This window comes from Electrophorus electricus, chromosome 3 (genome assembly GCF_013358815.1).
Source record: "Electrophorus electricus isolate fEleEle1 chromosome 3, fEleEle1.pri, whole genome shotgun sequence".
In the NCBI taxonomy this organism is placed as follows: Eukaryota; Metazoa; Chordata; class Actinopteri; order Gymnotiformes; family Gymnotidae; genus Electrophorus; species Electrophorus electricus.
Genome location: NC_049537.1, coordinates 17,954,907 through 17,973,316, shown reverse-complemented (window position 1 = coordinate 17,973,316; position 18,410 = coordinate 17,954,907). Strand labels below are relative to the sequence as shown.

Sequence of the window (18,410 nt, the reverse complement as noted above, 5' to 3'; positions counted from 1 at the left end):
CAAGCCACCGTAGAATGTGTAAAAGCGGAAGTTTACGTTATGTTTCTTTGGCGCTTCCAGTATTGACAAATCGGCTGTTCGTTTTAATAGCTAGCAATTACTTACTGTTGCTCACTTTAGTTTTTATTCTTAGTTTCATTTACTGCCACTCAAATTCTTTATGTAAAAATATATTTTAGATATTAATTAGGGTATGGCTGCTGAGCTTTTAGTAAAGTTATATGAGTACTCGCCTCTTTTTTACATTAGTGTGATATCGATATGTTTCATCATTACTGTGGCCGTGGTTCTGGGCTGGTAAGATTAATGTCGAGACAAGATGTGTGCATATATGCTTATTCTAACGCTTATATTAATTATGTCAAGGTGATGTGTTAGCTACGTAGATAATGCAAGCCTCAGTTTGTTAATCTCTAAAGATTGGGGGTGATTAATCTGATAGTTATCGCTAGCTGTCTTTATGGATTCTGGTTAGTGCTTCCCTTTTCAGAAGCAGAATTAGCGAAGATATCAGGCACTGGCACAGCTAATGTGGGACGTGCTGCTTCCGTAGGTTTGGATTTGATGTACCAGTCATCCTGCGCAGCTCGGATGAAGCCGTATCTTTCTTACCTGTCCCAGATAAGAAGATGGTCCAGGTAACCAATCCCTTCGCACTGGAGCTGGGGACAATGGCGAGCACAGTAGCCGGTAAGTTTGTTTGTTTGTGTGTCTGTTTTATATATATATATATATATATATATATATATATATATATATATATATATATATATATAAAATATAATTTAATACGTATTTAATACGTATATATAATGTTATATATATTTTATTTATATATAAAATATAAAATATATATAACATATATATACGTATTAAATTATATATATATATATATATATATATATATATATATATATATATATATATATATATATATATAATTTAATACGTTCTAAATCCATGTTCTTTTAGAGGGTGTGATCTTGCGGGCGTGTTGCCTGGAGAACACCGTATTGAGCTGTTTCTGGGGATGTGGTGTCCAGGCCCTTCAGACTGCTCTCCAGAGGCACCATCATGGGCCCAGACTCACTACCCCACACTTATTTCAGGAGGCTCTGCAGTTTCAGTACAACCACTGCGAAACATTTAAGTATCCTTTAAATCTTAATTCCATACCATGGTGGTCTCTACTGCTTGCTTTTTTGCTCAGATGTGTTCAGGTTGTGTAATCCCTGGATAGTCATTAATTACTTGACCTATGACTTGAAATGTTCATAACTAATCGATACCATTAGACTATTTGCTCATGTGTGAGATGGGTTTGCCTACTGGGGATATTTGCTTTATACTGCACCGTTCCTATGCACTATTGATGTAAAAGTATTGTAATCTGATTTAAAATTGTGATTTTGTTGCAATTGTGCAATCTCACCTTCACCATCATCTCAGCATACAGAAAGAGAAGAAAGAGGAATACTTGACCCAGCTGCCAGCAGCTCTTGGGGTTATAGATTTTGGGCTGCTACCCCGGGAACGCTATCCCTTAGTTGCTGTCCTCACTTTGGCTAATTCTAATGACAGAGACATTTACAATATAGTGAGAAACACAGATTTTATGTACTGTAGCACATTCAGAATGCTATTATGAATAACTAATAGGACATATAAACCTATATTCTCTCTATCCCCTGATTCCCAAGGTTGCCAGTGTCACGGTGGTCCACGTTCCTGATGAAAAATATGGACTGTCTACGAGGATCCTATTTCAGTACCTCCTCACAGTTCATGGGAACATGTATGACTTAAAGGTAGAGCAGTACTAGAGTGTGATCTTCAGAAGCTCTGCAGTCAGCTCACAGCTGCTTCAGCCAAATCATTTTAAACACTTTTAACCTCAAACTTGTTGTGTTCCCTCAGTAATCCTATGTCTAATTAATGATGTGCCATCATTTCACTGAGTATTAAAATATGACTGAAGTTACTACCTGTCTTTTCCACAGCCTCTCTTCGTTTCCACAGATGATAATAGGCTGCCTAGCCATACTGTGTCCACCCCAACCACAGAGGGGGTGAAGTTACACACTAAATCACCAGATAAGGAAGTGGAGGAGTCAGAAGAGGAAGAAGAATGGCCAGAAGCACCAGGAAAGGACTGTGTTGTGTGCCAAAATGCCCCAGTAAACAGGGTTTTGTTGCCATGCCGACATACTTGCGTGTGTAACAGTTGTGTAACTCACTTTCAGCATTGCCCAATGTGCAGGGCTTTTGTTGTGGAGTCTTTCACTTTATCCAGTCAAGCACCTACTGAGAACATAGTGGAAGAGTAAAAAGACCATGTGAAGAGGGTAGATCAATGTAAAAGAGAAATGTTTGAACCTTTGGAATTGTTAAAGGATTTTTGCAGCATCAAAAAACACAAGAGGAAGAAAAAACAGGAAAAAGACAAAAAAAAGAGAATTTGTTTTTGATACATGTATCAGTACACACAACAAAATCAGTTATTAATATAGATGTGGTAGTGCTGAGTGAATAGGTGTCTCTTAAGTTTGGTCTTAAAATTTTACTTGTGCTTTCAATAACGTGGAAGGGTGTTCCAAAATTTGGAAGCAGGAGCATTACATGATCTTACTCCCATAATGGACAGTGTTAGCATATGGAGTGGAAAGTAGGCCAATGTCAGGATCTGAGTGAACAGGAGGTTGTGTAGAGATGAAGTTCACAGAGATAATAAGGAGCAGGACCATTCAGTGCACTGTTACATGAAGCCAGTGTAAACTGAAAGAGAAGAGCAGTACTGAGTCTTGTAGAAATTAGCCAAGCTGCTGAATTCTTGTTGTATTTCTGGCTTATTGAGCACTTTAGCAGGAACACCAGAAAATAAGTACAGTAACCTAAATGAGATGGATTGGCATTTCTGAATCATGAAAACAGAGGGGCGGAGTTGAGCAGTACTCAGTGCCGATTCTAGTCTGTTGGGGCCCTCTTAGGGATTTCAGGTCTCCTATTGTCATTGCAAACTTTGCACATTGCTACTCACTGCTGTAGTTTAAAGTTTGTCAGCCCTCGTGGGCCCCCAACTGACCTGGGGGCCTCAAGCAGTTGCCTGCCTTGCCTAGTGGCAAGTGGCACCTCTGGCAATACTGCACATATAGAACACTACTAGTTAATAAATGTTTCGAAGGGGAGTGTAGTCAAAGGTAATTACCTTGTTATGAACTACATTTGAAGTGACAATGGTTAATATCAAAGATGAGAGAAATCACTAAAACTTATAAGTTGCTTTGGACCTTACCAACACAAACTCAATTTTAGCAGGGTTTAACTTGAGAATTTGCCAGTCCAGTGTTTGATATTTGAAAAGTCTAATAGGGAAACAGGTGAAATTGAAGAAGTAGGTTCAGAGGTACGTCCAACACAGATTTTTTATATGAGAGTAAGATACTGTGATGAACTATCAAAAGCAGTACTAAGATCAAGGGCTAAAAAAATAATAGAACCACAATTGGAGACCATGCACCTTCATTTAACTAACAATTACTTTTTTTCACCAACTGTTGCAATTAAGAATTGCTGGATGTTTCCTGCTTCCTCAGTAGTGGTGTTATTCCGGTAGGAGATCAGCAAGCTGTATCTAAAGTCACCCTTGTTTATGTTGAATCCAGAGGCAAACTAGTAGATTAACTAAATCCGGTACTAAAGTAAAATAGTAGTATTTTAATCTTTCATTGCTCTACTATATAGATCCAAGTACTCATTGTATTAAATATTGACTACAATATTTACTATAACAACCAAATGTCCTAAATTATAATCTCTTTAAGAGTACTGCAGAAATATTTCATTGCATAATAAAATCATCCTATTATTCAGTATCAAACTTTAATTATGTGATGAACAAGGCAGAAACCATGTTTATTTATAATGGTACAAATGGTTCTAAATAATTGTATGCATTTTATACATACTCAGCCAAGAGTCACTGCATTAGACTGCACAATATGCATTAGCCCAGAGCTGAGCAGGCTGGACGATGCCATTCTGATAAGAATAGATAATATCAATGTCAATATCAACAGTTCACAAAAACAAAAGTTTCTGCAATTAAAAAACAAAAAGGCAAAGTGTATTATCCCCAAAGGCAAAACATTGCACATCTGGCAGCTGGCGGTGACATTAATAGTTTATACAGGTTTATAATCCAGTTTAGATTCCAGCTTCTTTGAATCTGCCACTTTTCGTACTGCCTTCATGAAATCTTCCTGAGTTACATAGTCACGGTCTGCGCGAATGGCAAACATACCTGAGAGGTAAAACAGAGGAAACTCAGACATCAAACACCAAAACTCATCCGACTTTCATGTACATGACTGCTCTGTTACTGGATTCTTCCTTACCAGCCTCAGTGCAGACATTTCGCAAATCTGCTCCATTGAAACCATCCGAGAGTTTGACAATCGCTTCATAATCTAAGAAGAAGAAAAAAAACCCACACATTAGGAGAGAACAAAGCTAAACGAGAAGGTGCTCTGAGAGTGGAGTCACACCTATGTCACCATGCTTGGTAATGGGTCCTGAGTGGATCTTCAGGATATCCAGACGAGCCTGTTCATTGGGTAGTTCAATATCTAGAGCAAAGAAAACACTTGGGGAGGCAGTATTTATGGCAGAAGCTACTCCAGCAAGTACCAGTGCTGTTCAGCTCCAATTCAAACACCTTTGGGGTCACCAGGACCCTGGCCACTTCCTCAGCACAAACCATGCAAGGCTGGGATACTTTTTTTACTCAAGAGAAGAAATTATTTGTGTGACATACGGATCTTCCTGTCCAGTCGTCCGGGCCGCAGCAGGGCAGGGTCCAATGTATCAGGACGGTTTGTAGCCATGATCATTTTCACTCTGTGTAGAGTGTCGAATCCATCCATCTGGTTCAGCAACTACCAAGACAGGTCTCATGGGGTAATTGGCCACATACCAAACACATTCATTCCAATCTTTCGGGTTAATAAGGATTTTATGTCTTATAAGAAGTGCGGCCAATATGGCGTACCCTAAATCCAATGTAATACCCAAACTTTGAGGATCATAAATTGTTAAGGACTTATACGCAGAACTGTATAATTTTATTTACTTTCAAATAATATTGATCAGTGAAGATACAGACATGGCTTATTACATCACCCTTCAGTTACAATGATTTTTTTTTTTTAAATACAGAAATGATAGGTGTGATGTTTCCATTTATGAATCAATTGCTGGCTGGGCTGAGAGGTGAGTAGCTGTCTATCGATACAATGGCTGCGTAGTCAGCTAACTAGCTGATCAAATTATAATACATTCAGCAAAATCTAAATGTGCAACCACATGTGTATTTGCAAGTGAACTACAAAGTCTGTAGGTAGCTGATTGTCTAGTTTGTAGCAACTTTTTTTTGAGAAAGATGCATGGTTAACTGGTAAAATTGCATAAACAGACACACAAAACAAACTGTCTTTTTTATTGTTAAAAGGTTAGCTAACCAAGTCAGTTTCATACACTTTACCATTCAATACTGTGAATTTGCATTTGCAGTGGCTACCTTTTACCATGAACGGTACAGCTAAATGTGCTAACACCATGTAAACTAAAATGTGCAAACATTTATTTACTGAATATTTTTGCCAAGAATTACGTTTTCAGATTTCTCATTCTGAAAGTGTGGTTTGTGAGTTCAGTTGATTACAAGTATTTGCTCCTAGTACTAGCTAGTTCATGCATGTATTGGTAGAAAGTGCACTGTGCCTGAAAAACAAAACATCTATTTTTTTAGGAGGCCTAGTCCTAATAAATGGGTAGCTGTAAATATGGCCTATATACAGTTTAGCAGTGTTATGTAAAGTGTAGGGTTACTTTAACTGATGAATTTCCAGATCTTGGCATTATGGTATGGAATGGCCTGTACTGAGATGCAATTTAATAACAGCAATAATATAGGTCATAAGACACATCTCTGTTAAAATTGGTATCAGCAGCCTTTAAATCATGCATATCAATTGACAAAGAGGAATTCTAATTTTAAATTTTATGTTAATGCAATACAACATGATACACAACTTTATTTACTATTTAACAAAAAGTACAATCAACTAAAATAAAACCCTTTGACAAGTGAATACCTCCATGAGTGTCCTCTGGATCTCTCTATCTGCAGATGTTCCCTCGGAGAAACGGCGGCCACCTTTAAAGCACATTAAAAACGCAAAGCTTGAGCCTCATTCAAATCCAGTCAATGTCCCTTCTGCCATCACTAATGACATTACTTTGGTCTTTCCTGCCCCTCCTTTATGAACAAATATTATCATTCACACTTTACAGGCCAGACAGTGTTTGGGACTCCATGGATACAGAAAGCATTATTACCAATGGCATCAATCTCATCCATGAAGATGATGCATGGCTGGTGATCTCGAGCATAGTTGAACATCTCTCTTATCAGCCTGGCACTCTCACCAATGTACTTATCCACAATGGAGCTGGAAACAACCTGGAGAAATGGCATGAGATACTTATTTTTCTACTAAACAACACTTTTCCAAAAAGAGCACTACAACAACCATACATGAATAATGCAGATACACAGTTACCTTTAGGAAATTGCAGTCAAGTTGACTGGCCACAGCTCTGGCTAGAAGGGTTTTACCAGTGCCTGATTGAATACAAGGACTAGTTACATACGTCACTGTTTTAACTGAACACAGCTATGCTTGAAAAGAAGCAAGCTAAGGCTCATTAAAGTACTGAGGCTGGCACCTGGAGGCCCATAGAGCAGACAGCCTTTTGGGGGAATGATGCCCACACGTTGGAACAGTTCTGGATTGGTCAGCGGAAGCTCTATCACCTGAGGGAGGAAAAAAAAAAAAGAAATCTATAGGCCAGATTTGCATCACTTTTTTGCTGATCAAGGCACCCTTTCCTAATTAGAGAAAATTATGTGTTTCTCTCACTGCTTTTGTACACAACACCCATTACTTTTCTGTTCCCCAGGAGCATAGCAGCAATCCATGTGACCCAAGTTCTGAATGGATAAACAAACAAATAAATAGCAATTCCAATATTTTTGGTGAACTAATCAGATAAATGGAAAGGCAGGCCTGCTATAACATCTGTACACATGCAGCAGTGGCCAATAATCTTTAACCTAAAAAAGAAGGGAACGTTTGGTGTCTTATTTGTGTGGCACATGATATGTTGGACCAGTATTTTATTGTTCTAATACATTCTGTAGAAGGCAAGTAACATTAGCTAGATAAAAAGCCAATTGACAGTAATTACACTATTGCTGCTTGGTAACAAGAGTGACAACCAGACCCAGCTTTAAAAAAAAAAAAAAAAAAAGGAAAGAAAAAAAGGCACAGTGCATTGTAACCCACTTTTTACCCTTAAATAAATGGTGCACTTTCCCATCATTCCTGTAGGATCCAGGTCAACCTTGCACTGGTGTATTAACAGTAAACTCACCTCTCTGAGTTCACGGATCTGCTCAGACAATCCACCAATCTCCGAATAAGAGACGCTGCCCGGGTCTTCATGGGACATGTTGTACACCAGTGGGTCGACTTCACGTGGCAGATACCTGCAAATATATTCACAACAGAGAGATCCTGGAGACTTCATTTGTAAAAGACAACAATTTTCTGACTCACTCAAAAAAAAAAAAAAAAAGGGTTTTCTTTAAGAATGTCATCTCCTCACCTCATGATGGTGAGGGTAGTCATATCCAGTGCCACTCTGGTTCCTGGCTTTAGCTTGGTTTTGTCCAGCTGTAACAAATGTAGTAGGTTAGCTGTGTGAGGGAAGCATGCAGCCATACAGGCCCTGAAGGATACTGGAAAGAGGCCTTACCTGTCTACGACAACCAACGACATAGCGAGGGCCATTGGTAGCTTTGACAATAACTGAAAAAACAAAACCAATGTGTTAAGCTTTTTAAAATGACAACACACAGAAATCTATGAAGTCTAAAAGGACTTACACTTTTCCTCTGTCAGTTGTTTTAACACCTCACCAACAATCTACAAAATATAAACACTTATTAGCTACAAGTACCTGGGAAATCCTCCTACTACATCCTAGGTCAATTTCCTGCATTATAGGTAATTTCAACAGACTAGTCAAATCCAGCAATTTAACAATGTTTTCCCAATGAGCTCAAAATTATTTGATATTTTTAGAGATAAATGGAAATGTATTTACATTTCAAGGCGCTACACATTGCTTTAACAGTAACATTACGTGAACAGTGACATTATGTGAATTTTGTTTATCTACAGATCAAAATTACAAGAACAAGCTAACTAAATTGTCACCAAGACTATTGTAATTTTAGGAGCACTTCACAGGTTACATTTACTTTTAGCATAGAATGTCTCTTTTTCATGTGTCTCTTTGCCCTTTAAATATATCTTTAATTTCCTGAAAGGAAAATCACAGTAAATTTTTAAAAGGAGGCCATAACACACCACACTACATCTGTTATATTCCAGTACATTTGTACTAGCTTGAAATGTATTTACTACGACTACTTTACTTTCAAAAACCTTACATGACTTAAAAGCTAAACTCCATGCAACACTAGATAAGATGTAGAAACTCCGTTTATTAGAACATTAGTTAAATCATTCCACCTGTTTAAAAACACTCTGGATTGCAGTTGTAAATTTGCTAGCTATATTTATTATAGTTGCTACTCACCTGGCCAACACTCTGCAAAGCCTTCAGATCATTCTCAGATTTCTCATACTGTTTAGTAAGTTCCTTCAGTTGTTCTCTCACTAAAAACAATAGCATGAATAAATTAGATATACACTGGAAAAATGTTAGCTGCATAGAATGAATTTCTAATTAATTCTCAATACTAGTCGTTGTAGATGTTAGGCAAGTTTGAACCGCTAACTAGCTAGTTAGCATAACAAGCTTCTACCTTGTCATGCAATAAACGAATCAATGAATCAGTCCAAGTTTATAGCTAGCTAGCTAGTTTCTCTAAACAGAAGCAATACCAGCTTTGCGAGTTACTTTACCATCCAGTTGTTAACCAGAACGATTAGGATTCCCAGCTACTTAGAAAATCTATGAGGTAGCTAACGTTAGCTACAACTACTAGCTACTGCTAATTATAAAACCTACGAGTTCGTTCGCTAGCTAGGTTACAGTCGATGAGACTGCATGACAAAGCGACTTGCAGTTTGGCCGGCGATCTAAATGAATGGCAATTGAGACATGTCAGGTGAGTATTTCATTGTCTGACCGATAAAGAAATCGTGAGTTTGTCACTTACATTCCTTCAAACGCCCATCAATCTCTTTATGCTCAAGCAATTTCTTTCTGTAATCTTGTAGTCCCTTCTCCCTATTGTCAGCCATGTTCTCCGCGTTCTTTTCTTCTTTTAGGACTTTAACCAGACTGAACGCCACATGTCGTAATGCTGCCACCTACCCGTATTTTCTAAAATTGGCACTAAAAAGGCAAAAACAAGGTTTGTACTAATTACGCCAGTGTGGCAATTTCATTGTATTAAAAAATAAATAAATATAGTTTTACTATAAACTGATGAGGAAAAACCCAAACATATTTGCTTCTGATAAACAGCTAGACTTAAAGGTACCATATGCATTTATTCAGTATTTTCAATTGTTTGCCAATGTCTGCTTAGAAAGTACATGACTTTGGTCAGAAACATGTCCAAATACAGTTTTATGTGCCCATTTATAACCCTTAATATGGGCATAGAACAGGGGTGTCCAAATTCTTTGTTGTTGTTGTTGTTTTGGGGGTCAGGAGAAAAATAAGTGCAGCCACAGGCCCTATGTAATAAAACACATAAGTAATAGGCCTACTTAATTATCATCAATTACACTTCCTTTTTACATGAGTGACTAATTATCTACCTTTGGGCTACGTTGTAGCTAGCCCATGTAGCATTTTCTTGCACTTGTTGAGCTGACAGGCTAGCTGCAAGTTGTTTCACCTTCTGTTCTCGTTCAGTACCAGTGCATGATTTCAAAGAGTGATGTTTCATGTCTCAACAAATATACTCCCTCATTACAGCCACTGTTTCCTGACAAATTAAACATACACACTTATTAGCGGGCCAACATTCATTTTATTTCTAAAATATCTTGCAGGTTGTTTAAAAAATGGGCCGCAGATAATGTGGACGTGACAAAATGTAGGATGTGTAAAAAGGTGACGTGAAAAGTTACATAACATGTATAAGCAATGTTATACATTATATATATATATATATATATATATATATATATTTTTTTTTTTTTTTTTTTAATTAGAGCATGAAATGGGTATATCATCTTCAATCTAACAGAATCATTTTCTCAGTTTAAAAATGTTTAGTGTTTGGCGTTATCAGTGTTAAAAACTTCTGGTTTGTGTTAAAATCTGCAGCTCAATTCATAATTAGTCACAAGCAGGAATGGAAGAAAAATATTATTTTAATTTGTTTGTTCATATTAGTTTTTTGTATTTTGTTTTCATTTCATTATGTTGTAGCAAATGACTCTATCTTTAAAAATAATGAAACTGATCATTCTGCCAGAATAGAAATGGAAAAACAATGAAAGGTCCATCCATGTACCTTCTGTTTAACTGATTTTCTGTTTTGAAAAGAGAATGGAAAAATGAAATGTAAAGAACTTTTGTCAAAATTGTTTGCAGAGCGAAGCGCCTTTCTTAAGGCAAATTGTGTTTATTTTAAAAGCTCTGCATTAATGTATTTTTATTTGTAATTTTTATTTCTTGCAAGTCTGAGTTTGTAACATGGAAGTAAAAGAACATGATTACACCAAGACCAACAACAAATTCTATTTTATTTATTTTAATTGAGATTGTTTTATCACACTAATTTCACCTGATACCTTAGTCCACATATTTCTACCTGGAAAACAGACACACTTACAAGCAAGATAAACACACAATTACATAAAGAAAGCAGTTACATTTCCCATTAGGAGACACACCACACACTCAGAAAGTGTGGCTTGTATAGAAAGATAGATGAGTATAGAAAAGAGAGATAGAAAAAGATAGAAAGCATGATTATTACTTAAGTATTATAACTGTCCTAATATAAATAGTTCAAATAATCTTCCTCTGTCTATTATACTTGAGATTTACATGTAATCATTTAGTATTAACAAGTGTAAAGGTGAATATACAAGTACTACATTAATAGGGTTAGGACAAAGGTATAATCATTTTATGAATAGCTGAAATAAGTTAACAAAATTAGAGTGAGGGAGTCTCATTTCAGTGGTGATGGCTAGTTAGATTTTACTTAGAATCAAGTGTACTTGGGTTGTTATGTGTATGTAGCGCCCCCTAGCCTCCGTAGCTATGTTTGGAAAGTGCTCCCGAATTCTTTCCCTTAATAAGTATAAATAATAACTAATAAATAAAGGATTTTGGTAGGTAGCTAAGTGTTCTCTGGTAATACTTACCATAATCACCAAAACATAAGTTTAAACACAATAACGATTTACTTATTGTTGTAGGCCTGAATCGACGCTTGGGTGCGTTGACCTATTAAACACATCGGCTGCTTCTCACCTTAGGGTAAAACCAACTCACGTGAACAACTGCCGTAGTCATCACGGCTCACGTGCGGGTCTGCACTGTGCTCGGAGCAGACGAGGCCCCTCTGCGTTGTCCATAACAGCTTCGGGCAAAGAGATATCTGGTCTTACTAATACTTTAGTTCTCTGAAATGGACACAGCTAGCTGTAGCAGCTGACTGCATTGCGAGTCCGTGGCGATTCACAATGTCAGTAGTCAACTTGCGCTCTCTAGCCTGCTAGTTCGCTCACCGCGAAAAGCCCAATCCAGGGTTCTCGACGATATTCACAGAAAACACCGCTAGTCTGCTGCAAAAGTTTAACCATTTGCACAACCAAGTGATTTACCCACTTAATTGCAACTAGCTCTTGTCACCCTCCCCCTCACAATTTTTTCCACTTTCCGCTCGCCCTCCGACCCTGACTGCTGATTGGCTCATGCATACCAGGTAAGAAATATTTAACATGCTAGCTATTCTTCCTTCTTAACCGAAACATATTCACATATAAAACAGGATGAAGTTATTTACAGGTCATTATTTAAAATACAGTAGTCCTTCAAGAATATGGACTTTTAATAAATCTTTCCAATCTAGGTATTCTGGGCTGTGAAGTCATGCTTAAATTCCTAGTGGGGTATTTTTTATAGTCTTTGAGTTCCCCAGGCCAGGTCTGGGGTCATAAGGTTTGGGCCATGTGTAGTTCACAAACGGAATCCAATATACTCGCAAAAGTCAAAATCCAGAAAGCAGTGCAAGAGGCAAACCAAAATAGAACAGGGAACAGGCAAAGGGCAATCCAAAGACACATGCAGAAATCCGAATAACCAGGTGAACCATATACAATAACTAACAGCTCAGAAACCTAACACAAGTTGATGAGACAGAACAAACAAGGCTTATATAATGACTAATGACTAACAAGACACAGGTGATTGCAATAACAAGGAAGCATGAGGAGACAAAACCAGGAAGTAAACAAAATAGCTAGAGTTGCCATGAGATCCGCAATGCCAGGGAGGGACGAATGTGACAGAACCGTCCCCCAACACATGGCTCCCGACGCACAAAAAAACCCTCAGCAAACCAAGAACCAGGGAACAGAAACAAGACTAGACATGTACAGGCACAGGAACCATGTTAAGAACAGGAACTGACTTTTGGCAAAACACTGAGGTTCAGGAACAGGAGTATCAGGCATGACGAGATGTGGCATGGAAGCAGGAACAAAGAGTGGAGGTGAGACAGTGAATAGGTAGATGATCAGGGATCACGCCAAGGACCAGGACTGGAGATGCCACGGGAGCAAATTCAGAACCTAATTTGGGAACTAGGCAGATGACAGGACAGGATGCAGGACAATGGGGGACTGAATAGGACACTGTAAAATAGACCGGATTAGGGACTGAACATACAACACGGGGATTGGAACATAGACAGACATTGGCACTGGAACTGACACATTCAGCGTGAGGTCACAACCATGACCTCATGCCAGGAACAGAGACTGACTGAACAGCATCTCTCACACCAGAGACCTGGCTGAGAACTGGCTGATGGGCATTTCTCACACAGGAGACAGGGACTTGCTGAGGGTCAGGGTGTGCAGCAGCTAATGATGGCTGATCCATAGATACTGCTGCTGCCATGAGCCTGAAAGCACAGATGCTGCAGATTATGGGTCCAGGGGAGCTGCATTAATCAGCACTGGGTCCAGAGGTGTGGCTGCTGCTGACAGCGCATCCTGAGGCGCTGCAGACATGGCTTGATGGTCACTGAGTGGTGAGCGCATTCCTCACCGGTGTCCGGAGGCTGGCCATTGCGTTTCTTGCTGGTGTCTAGAGCCCGATGCAGGTGCACAGAACTCCCTTATGTATGTAATTATACATATTAATAGACATTGAGTCATCATAGAGAATACAAAGAAAAAATGAAACACTATACAGACAAAAGAAACAGTGCAAAAGAACATAATTTTAAAACTGGAGACATTGTATACATTGCAAACATGGTCAATGGAAAGTTGGAACCTATCTGCAAAGATAGACGTTATGTAGTGCTCAGACCAACCTCAGAGACCTTTGAACTTGTGAACACAGAAGATGGAACACTGGCTGTTTGTAATGTTAAAAACCTTAGACACACTCCACTAAAACAGAATTGCAGGTTCCAAAATCTGATGATGTAGTGGAACCAGAACCAGTGACAAAGAAAGAAGCTAATTTCAAAGACATGATTATGTAACTGAAATAATAACTTGTGGAGTAAGGACTAATGGAGGAGATGAAAGGCTGTTTCAGATTAGTTAATAAATGGAGATATAGGTTCAGAGACAGGAAACAAGTTCCCAGAATTAAGTTTATGTGGAAGGGGGTTTTATTTAATCAAAATTACCCAGCTCATATTTTATATTGTTTGGGCTGTATTGCTAAATCAATGAAGGGATGTAGTATAGTTATGTTAACGTGTGACGGGAATGAGAAGAGAAGAGCAGGATTAGACAGAGCTGGCTACAAGGTCTTAGAAGTTGTTAATAAATCAACTAAAAGAATCTGGATGTACTGCTTGTTTATTAAACAACACTACAATGATGTTTACTGTCCGTATTAGCGGGAAATTAACACAGCCAATCAGTCAATTACCTCATCACCAGACCCCTTTAAGTATCATCAAATAACTCATACAACTCCTTCATCATAAAGAAAAATATTGGGAGAGATATTAATGCAAGGGGACCTTATAAAATTGTCAAAACGTAACTGCCAATGTATATTATTAAGTGAATAATTTGAAATGAACATGATAAATGAATTAAACTTGATGTTAAATGACATTTTCATCATGATGCATTTTGTAGCACTGTCCAAAATGGTGCATGTGAGGACTGTGAATGGGCTATCTATGGGCTGTGAATGATCTGACAGTACTCCCAACATTTCTACTTTCAGTTAAATAATAAATTCCTCTTTAGGTAATGTGAGTTGCTTAGGTGGGTCCTCCTCTCCTAGTGACTGATACTGCCTGAATTTCCTTTCTCTCATTAATTATCCTCCTATTGGAGGTCATGAACAGGGACTCAGTGTTGACAGGGAGAGGAAACAGCTGAACATCATTTACACAGGCCCTCAGAAGCTATTCCCCTAAGACTCACAGCATACACACAGGTTACTAGTGGCCATACAGGCAGGGCTCAATCATTCTTACCGCTAGTGTACATTCTTGCTATAGTTCATGCTAATTTATCTTATACAAAGAGTGAATAAGCCTGAAGTATACGTTACATCAACTAGATTTATATGTATGAAAATGTTCACTAATGACTACTCTGGGGCAGTCTGATTACATTCAGTTTACATTTTACATTACAGTTTACATTGGACTCTAACCTACTCTACTGGCTAGGATGTATTCTATGAGCAAATGACAAAGCACTTTTGTAAGTTACTCTGGATAAGAGCATCTGCTAAATGCCATAAATGTAAATGTACCTTTTCAGCATTTCACAGATGTTTTTATCTAGTTAGACTTTTATCAGAAAACATCATGTGTACTCCCTGGGTATTGAGCCCGTGAATTTGGTATTGCTGGCAGATGTAAGAGCAACAGGTTTCTGAGGAGATGGCCAGTGTTAAAGCAGGAGCTAAAACATTTTTAAGACATAGGGAGGTTCTGAGATTATTGTAAGAGGGGAAAACCTTGTTTAGAGCTTCTTCAGGTTGGGATTGAATAAAGCAGGAAACAACAAAGGGGTCAAGTAATTTTTAAACAGGTTTATTGACAGAACCATCAGATAAGTTTAGGTTCTTGGCCAAGCTATCTCTCTCCTCTCTTGTGCCTGCACGCTAACTGGAGTTCCCACCAATCACACCCTGTCAAAGCAGTAAAACCAAATCTCACAATATTATTCCATAAACACTGCAAAGAGAGAGCACAATAGTATTTTAATTAATAAGACTGGGGTCAGACACACTTTCGCCAGATGTTTGACTTTTAATAATGAGAGATTAATTACTCTTTATTGTAATTATTATCACTGTTAAGTAATTATTTATATTTATGTACAAATAGTTCAAATGATTCAAATACAAATTGTTCAATAGAGCCACTAGATTATGTAATAAACTTACTCACAAAAGCAAAGGCTATTAACCAGCATTCAAATATTCTGTCAGAAAATGAGAGGGTTTTAAATGGTGTTCTGTTTATGAACCATTACTTCAGTCAACATACTTTTTATTTAAGGATCATTATTTTTATTCACGGAAAATTATTCAAGTAACAGTGAGTATCCAACTGTTTAGCTTCGATAAACAATTTATTAAGTAGCTTAAAAATATTGTGATAGTAAGAGTGCTTTTCAAGTGGACAAATATTTAATTCTCCATTATTAAAGTATGCGTATCACAATCTTGCCACAATGTATCTAAAACCAAGTAAGGCTGGTACAGCTATAAGCACACCACAGAGCCATAATATGTAAACACTGGTAGTCAACATTCAGCACACTGTCACTGTGTTGTGATCTTTACCACATGTTCCATTTGAACCTTTCTTGTTGTCTGTGGCTTAAAGTTCTGCATAAACGTTTTTCAAGGTTTGTGCTACATTACTACGGAGACCTGGAAGGTACATAGAGGGGCAAAATTGATGTAAAAAGATATACTTTTGCAACATCTTGCAAACATTTGCACAACTATATCAATCATATGCCTTTTGTATTGTGTTAAGCAAATAATTGTTGTTGTTGTGGAACTACTATTTGGTGCCAATATTAAAACATATTTAACACTACGTTCTGTGCTTCTTTTTTTCCATTTTGTTTCAGCTGTGATGTTTTTTTTTTTATGATAACACATTCCTTCTCGTATTCTGTTAAACAGTGCAGCTGTGGCATACACATTATACAGCACCCCTCTGGTACAACTGACAAGTTTGTGAGATCTCACCAAAGGTTTTGCCAGGCTCACAAAATCTTTTTCACCCATTGATCCCCCTACCCTCCATGTGCACTCTGAGGCTCAGTATTGGTTTCAATTTCCCTAATTTAAATCGTGTGAACAAGGTATTCTATCCTAGAAAACAAAACAGATAAACCCCACCAATGAGTCAGAAGGCAAATGTTCCACCAGAATAAAGCAGTATTTTACTATAAGTACAATGTTTCCACATTGTACTTATAGTAAAAGACTGCTTTATTACATATATGACTATATCATCCCTAAATGGATAAAATCACCAAATTTAATATATATTAATTTAGGATTAAAAAAAATATTAATTTATGATTTCATGAGAAAATACCTTGGATTAAAAGAAAATAGTTCTTTAAATGTGGCAGGACAAAAAGTAAAAATGCAATAAAATATCCATTTTATTTCCTCTTTACCTTTTATCCTACCACATTTTGAAGGAACAAGTTTATTAAATGAATCTAATCAAGCAATGTTCAGAATCAGGTTTATTGGTCAATTAAGATATACTTTCAAATTCAGCTCGCAGAACCTGACATTATTCAGTTATGAAACAGAACATTTAAAGTTGCCTAATGAATCTTGGTAGAGTTTGTGTTCCTCTCCACTACTAGCAGAGTTAACCAGGTGTTTACAGGATAATTGTAAATACACTGTTATTGTTCCTTGTTTCTACTGCCAGTTAAGCACTTGTCTCTTATGGTATGCAGAGCTGTTTAAAAATTCAAGGCCGCAGTGCATTAGCCGAGAGGTGCGACTCAATGGAAAGTGCATTGGACAGTACTTTGTGGGAGTGCTCTCACAGCACATTTCTAATGTGCTTATACTATCCCCTGACACACTCCAGGTCTGAGCCTCTGAAGGACTCTGGCATTGACAAGAGGAGCTTAGATGTTACTGACATACTGAAAATGATGTAAGAAGAGGAGCAGTCACATGGTACAGGCTGTCAGACAAGTGACTGATTTTATAGTCACAAAGCCTTCAACTGCCTGAATGTTTAAATCAGCCATATAATCATCATCATTCATATGATTTAGAAAAACATTTTCATTACTGTCCAGCAGTAATCAGTAAATGAATGAACAAGTAAGCTATATAATGTAATATTTGTCATACAGAAAAGCCTGAAATCTTACTATCTAATTAATAACTTACTATATAAGTATACATGTAAGAGTGTTATATTAAATACCACCTCTTGCTCAGACTCAGAAAATTCCACCTTCACTGTCTCTGCTCCTGTTTTCAATCCTGAAGAGGGCATGGACCCCACATTGAGATTCACCCCATAGGTACAAATCACATTATGTTCTCTCAAATTGGCCTCATCTAGTGTATCTCTGTACATTTAGCAAGTAAATCTAAAACGTCAACCCAACCAAAGCTATTATTTTCCTGTTTGACTATAACAGATGCTTTGTTTTCTTTTTTACATAATGCAGAAGATGTATAGAGAGTCTTAATAAATATAATAATAAATAATCTAATAAATAAATATAAATACAAAACCAGACAGGGGAGGTTGGGGTAAGACAGATGATTCAGTAGCCTCATGAATAAACACAGCTGGTCCTTTTTAGAAACACCAGCACTTCATTTCTGTGGGAACCCAGGAGCAGACAGGACATTCTGGAAGCAACAGAACAGTTTCTTAAGACGTTTTAGAGATCCACAGACACAAATAGGACATGCTGGAACAAGTCATACTATGATGTCAGGCACTTGTCCTTAAGGATCAGAGGAAGTTAGAATGAGGGTAGATTCATATTTCTTAACCAGCACTGGTTATCACTGTGCAGTCGAGACACAAGGTGCTTATAGCATGATATGTCTTG

General features: G+C 37.6%; 2 protein-coding genes across 3 annotated transcripts; one reads left to right on the top strand and one right to left on the bottom strand.

Moving 5' to 3' along the window:
- Nucleotides 1-32: 32 nt before the first annotated feature.
- cgrrf1 (cell growth regulator with ring finger domain 1) lies at nucleotides 33-3,865 on the top strand. Of its 2 annotated transcripts, none has more exons than XM_035524330.1 (6): nucleotides 33-297; nucleotides 554-690; nucleotides 973-1,150; nucleotides 1,450-1,597; nucleotides 1,701-1,808; nucleotides 2,001-3,865. In XM_035524330.1, the coding sequence occupies exons 1-6, from the start codon at nucleotides 194-196 to the stop codon at nucleotides 2,325-2,327; spliced, it is 1,002 nt and encodes a 333-aa protein (XP_035380223.1). In that variant the 5' UTR covers nucleotides 33-193; the 3' UTR covers nucleotides 2,328-3,865. The 2 variants fall into 2 exon arrangements, with proteins under 2 accessions (XP_035380223.1, XP_035380224.1); XM_035524331.1 differs by having other exon boundaries at nucleotides 2,020-2,170.
- Nucleotides 3,866-9,428, bottom strand: psmc6 (proteasome 26S subunit, ATPase 6). The gene is made up of 14 exons (XM_027000792.2): nucleotides 9,314-9,428; nucleotides 8,728-8,807; nucleotides 8,009-8,048; nucleotides 7,879-7,931; nucleotides 7,729-7,796; nucleotides 7,495-7,609; nucleotides 6,787-6,874; nucleotides 6,621-6,682; nucleotides 6,397-6,520; nucleotides 6,153-6,214; nucleotides 4,814-4,934; nucleotides 4,545-4,625; nucleotides 4,395-4,466; nucleotides 3,866-4,300 (listed from the first exon to the last, which is right to left on the bottom strand). Exons 1-14 carry the CDS (start codon nucleotides 9,396-9,398, stop codon nucleotides 4,182-4,184), a joined length of 1,170 nt encoding a protein of 389 aa, XP_026856593.1. The 5' UTR covers nucleotides 9,399-9,428; the 3' UTR covers nucleotides 3,866-4,181.
- Between the last annotated feature and the right edge of the window lie 8,982 nt (nucleotides 9,429-18,410).

What these genes read in the sequence shown, in the direction of transcription:
- cgrrf1 (XM_035524330.1), top strand. Translation starts at nt 194, where the DNA reads ATGGCTGCTGAGCTTTTAGTAAAGTTATATGAGTACTCGCCTCTTTTT. An exon ending in GTGGCCGTGGTTCTGGGCTG is followed by an intron (nt 298 to 553) that starts GTAAGATTAATG and finishes CTGCTTCCGTAG; the next exon opens with GTTTGGATTTGATGTACCAG. An exon ending in AACCACTGCGAAACATTTAA is followed by an intron (nt 1,151 to 1,449) that starts GTATCCTTTAAA and finishes CCATCATCTCAG; the next exon opens with CATACAGAAAGAGAAGAAAG.
- psmc6 (XM_027000792.2), bottom strand. Translation starts at nt 9,398, where the DNA reads ATGGCTGACAATAGGGAGAAGGGACTACAAGATTACAGAAAGAAATTG. An exon ending in TGATGGGCGTTTGAAGGAAT is followed by an intron (nt 8,808 to 9,313) that starts GTAAGTGACAAA and finishes TATTGTTTTTAG; the next exon opens with TGAGAGAACAACTGAAGGAA. An exon ending in AAATGTCTGCACTGAGGCTG is followed by an intron (nt 4,301 to 4,394) that starts GTAAGGAAGAAT and finishes TTTACCTCTCAG; the next exon opens with GTATGTTTGCCATTCGCGCA.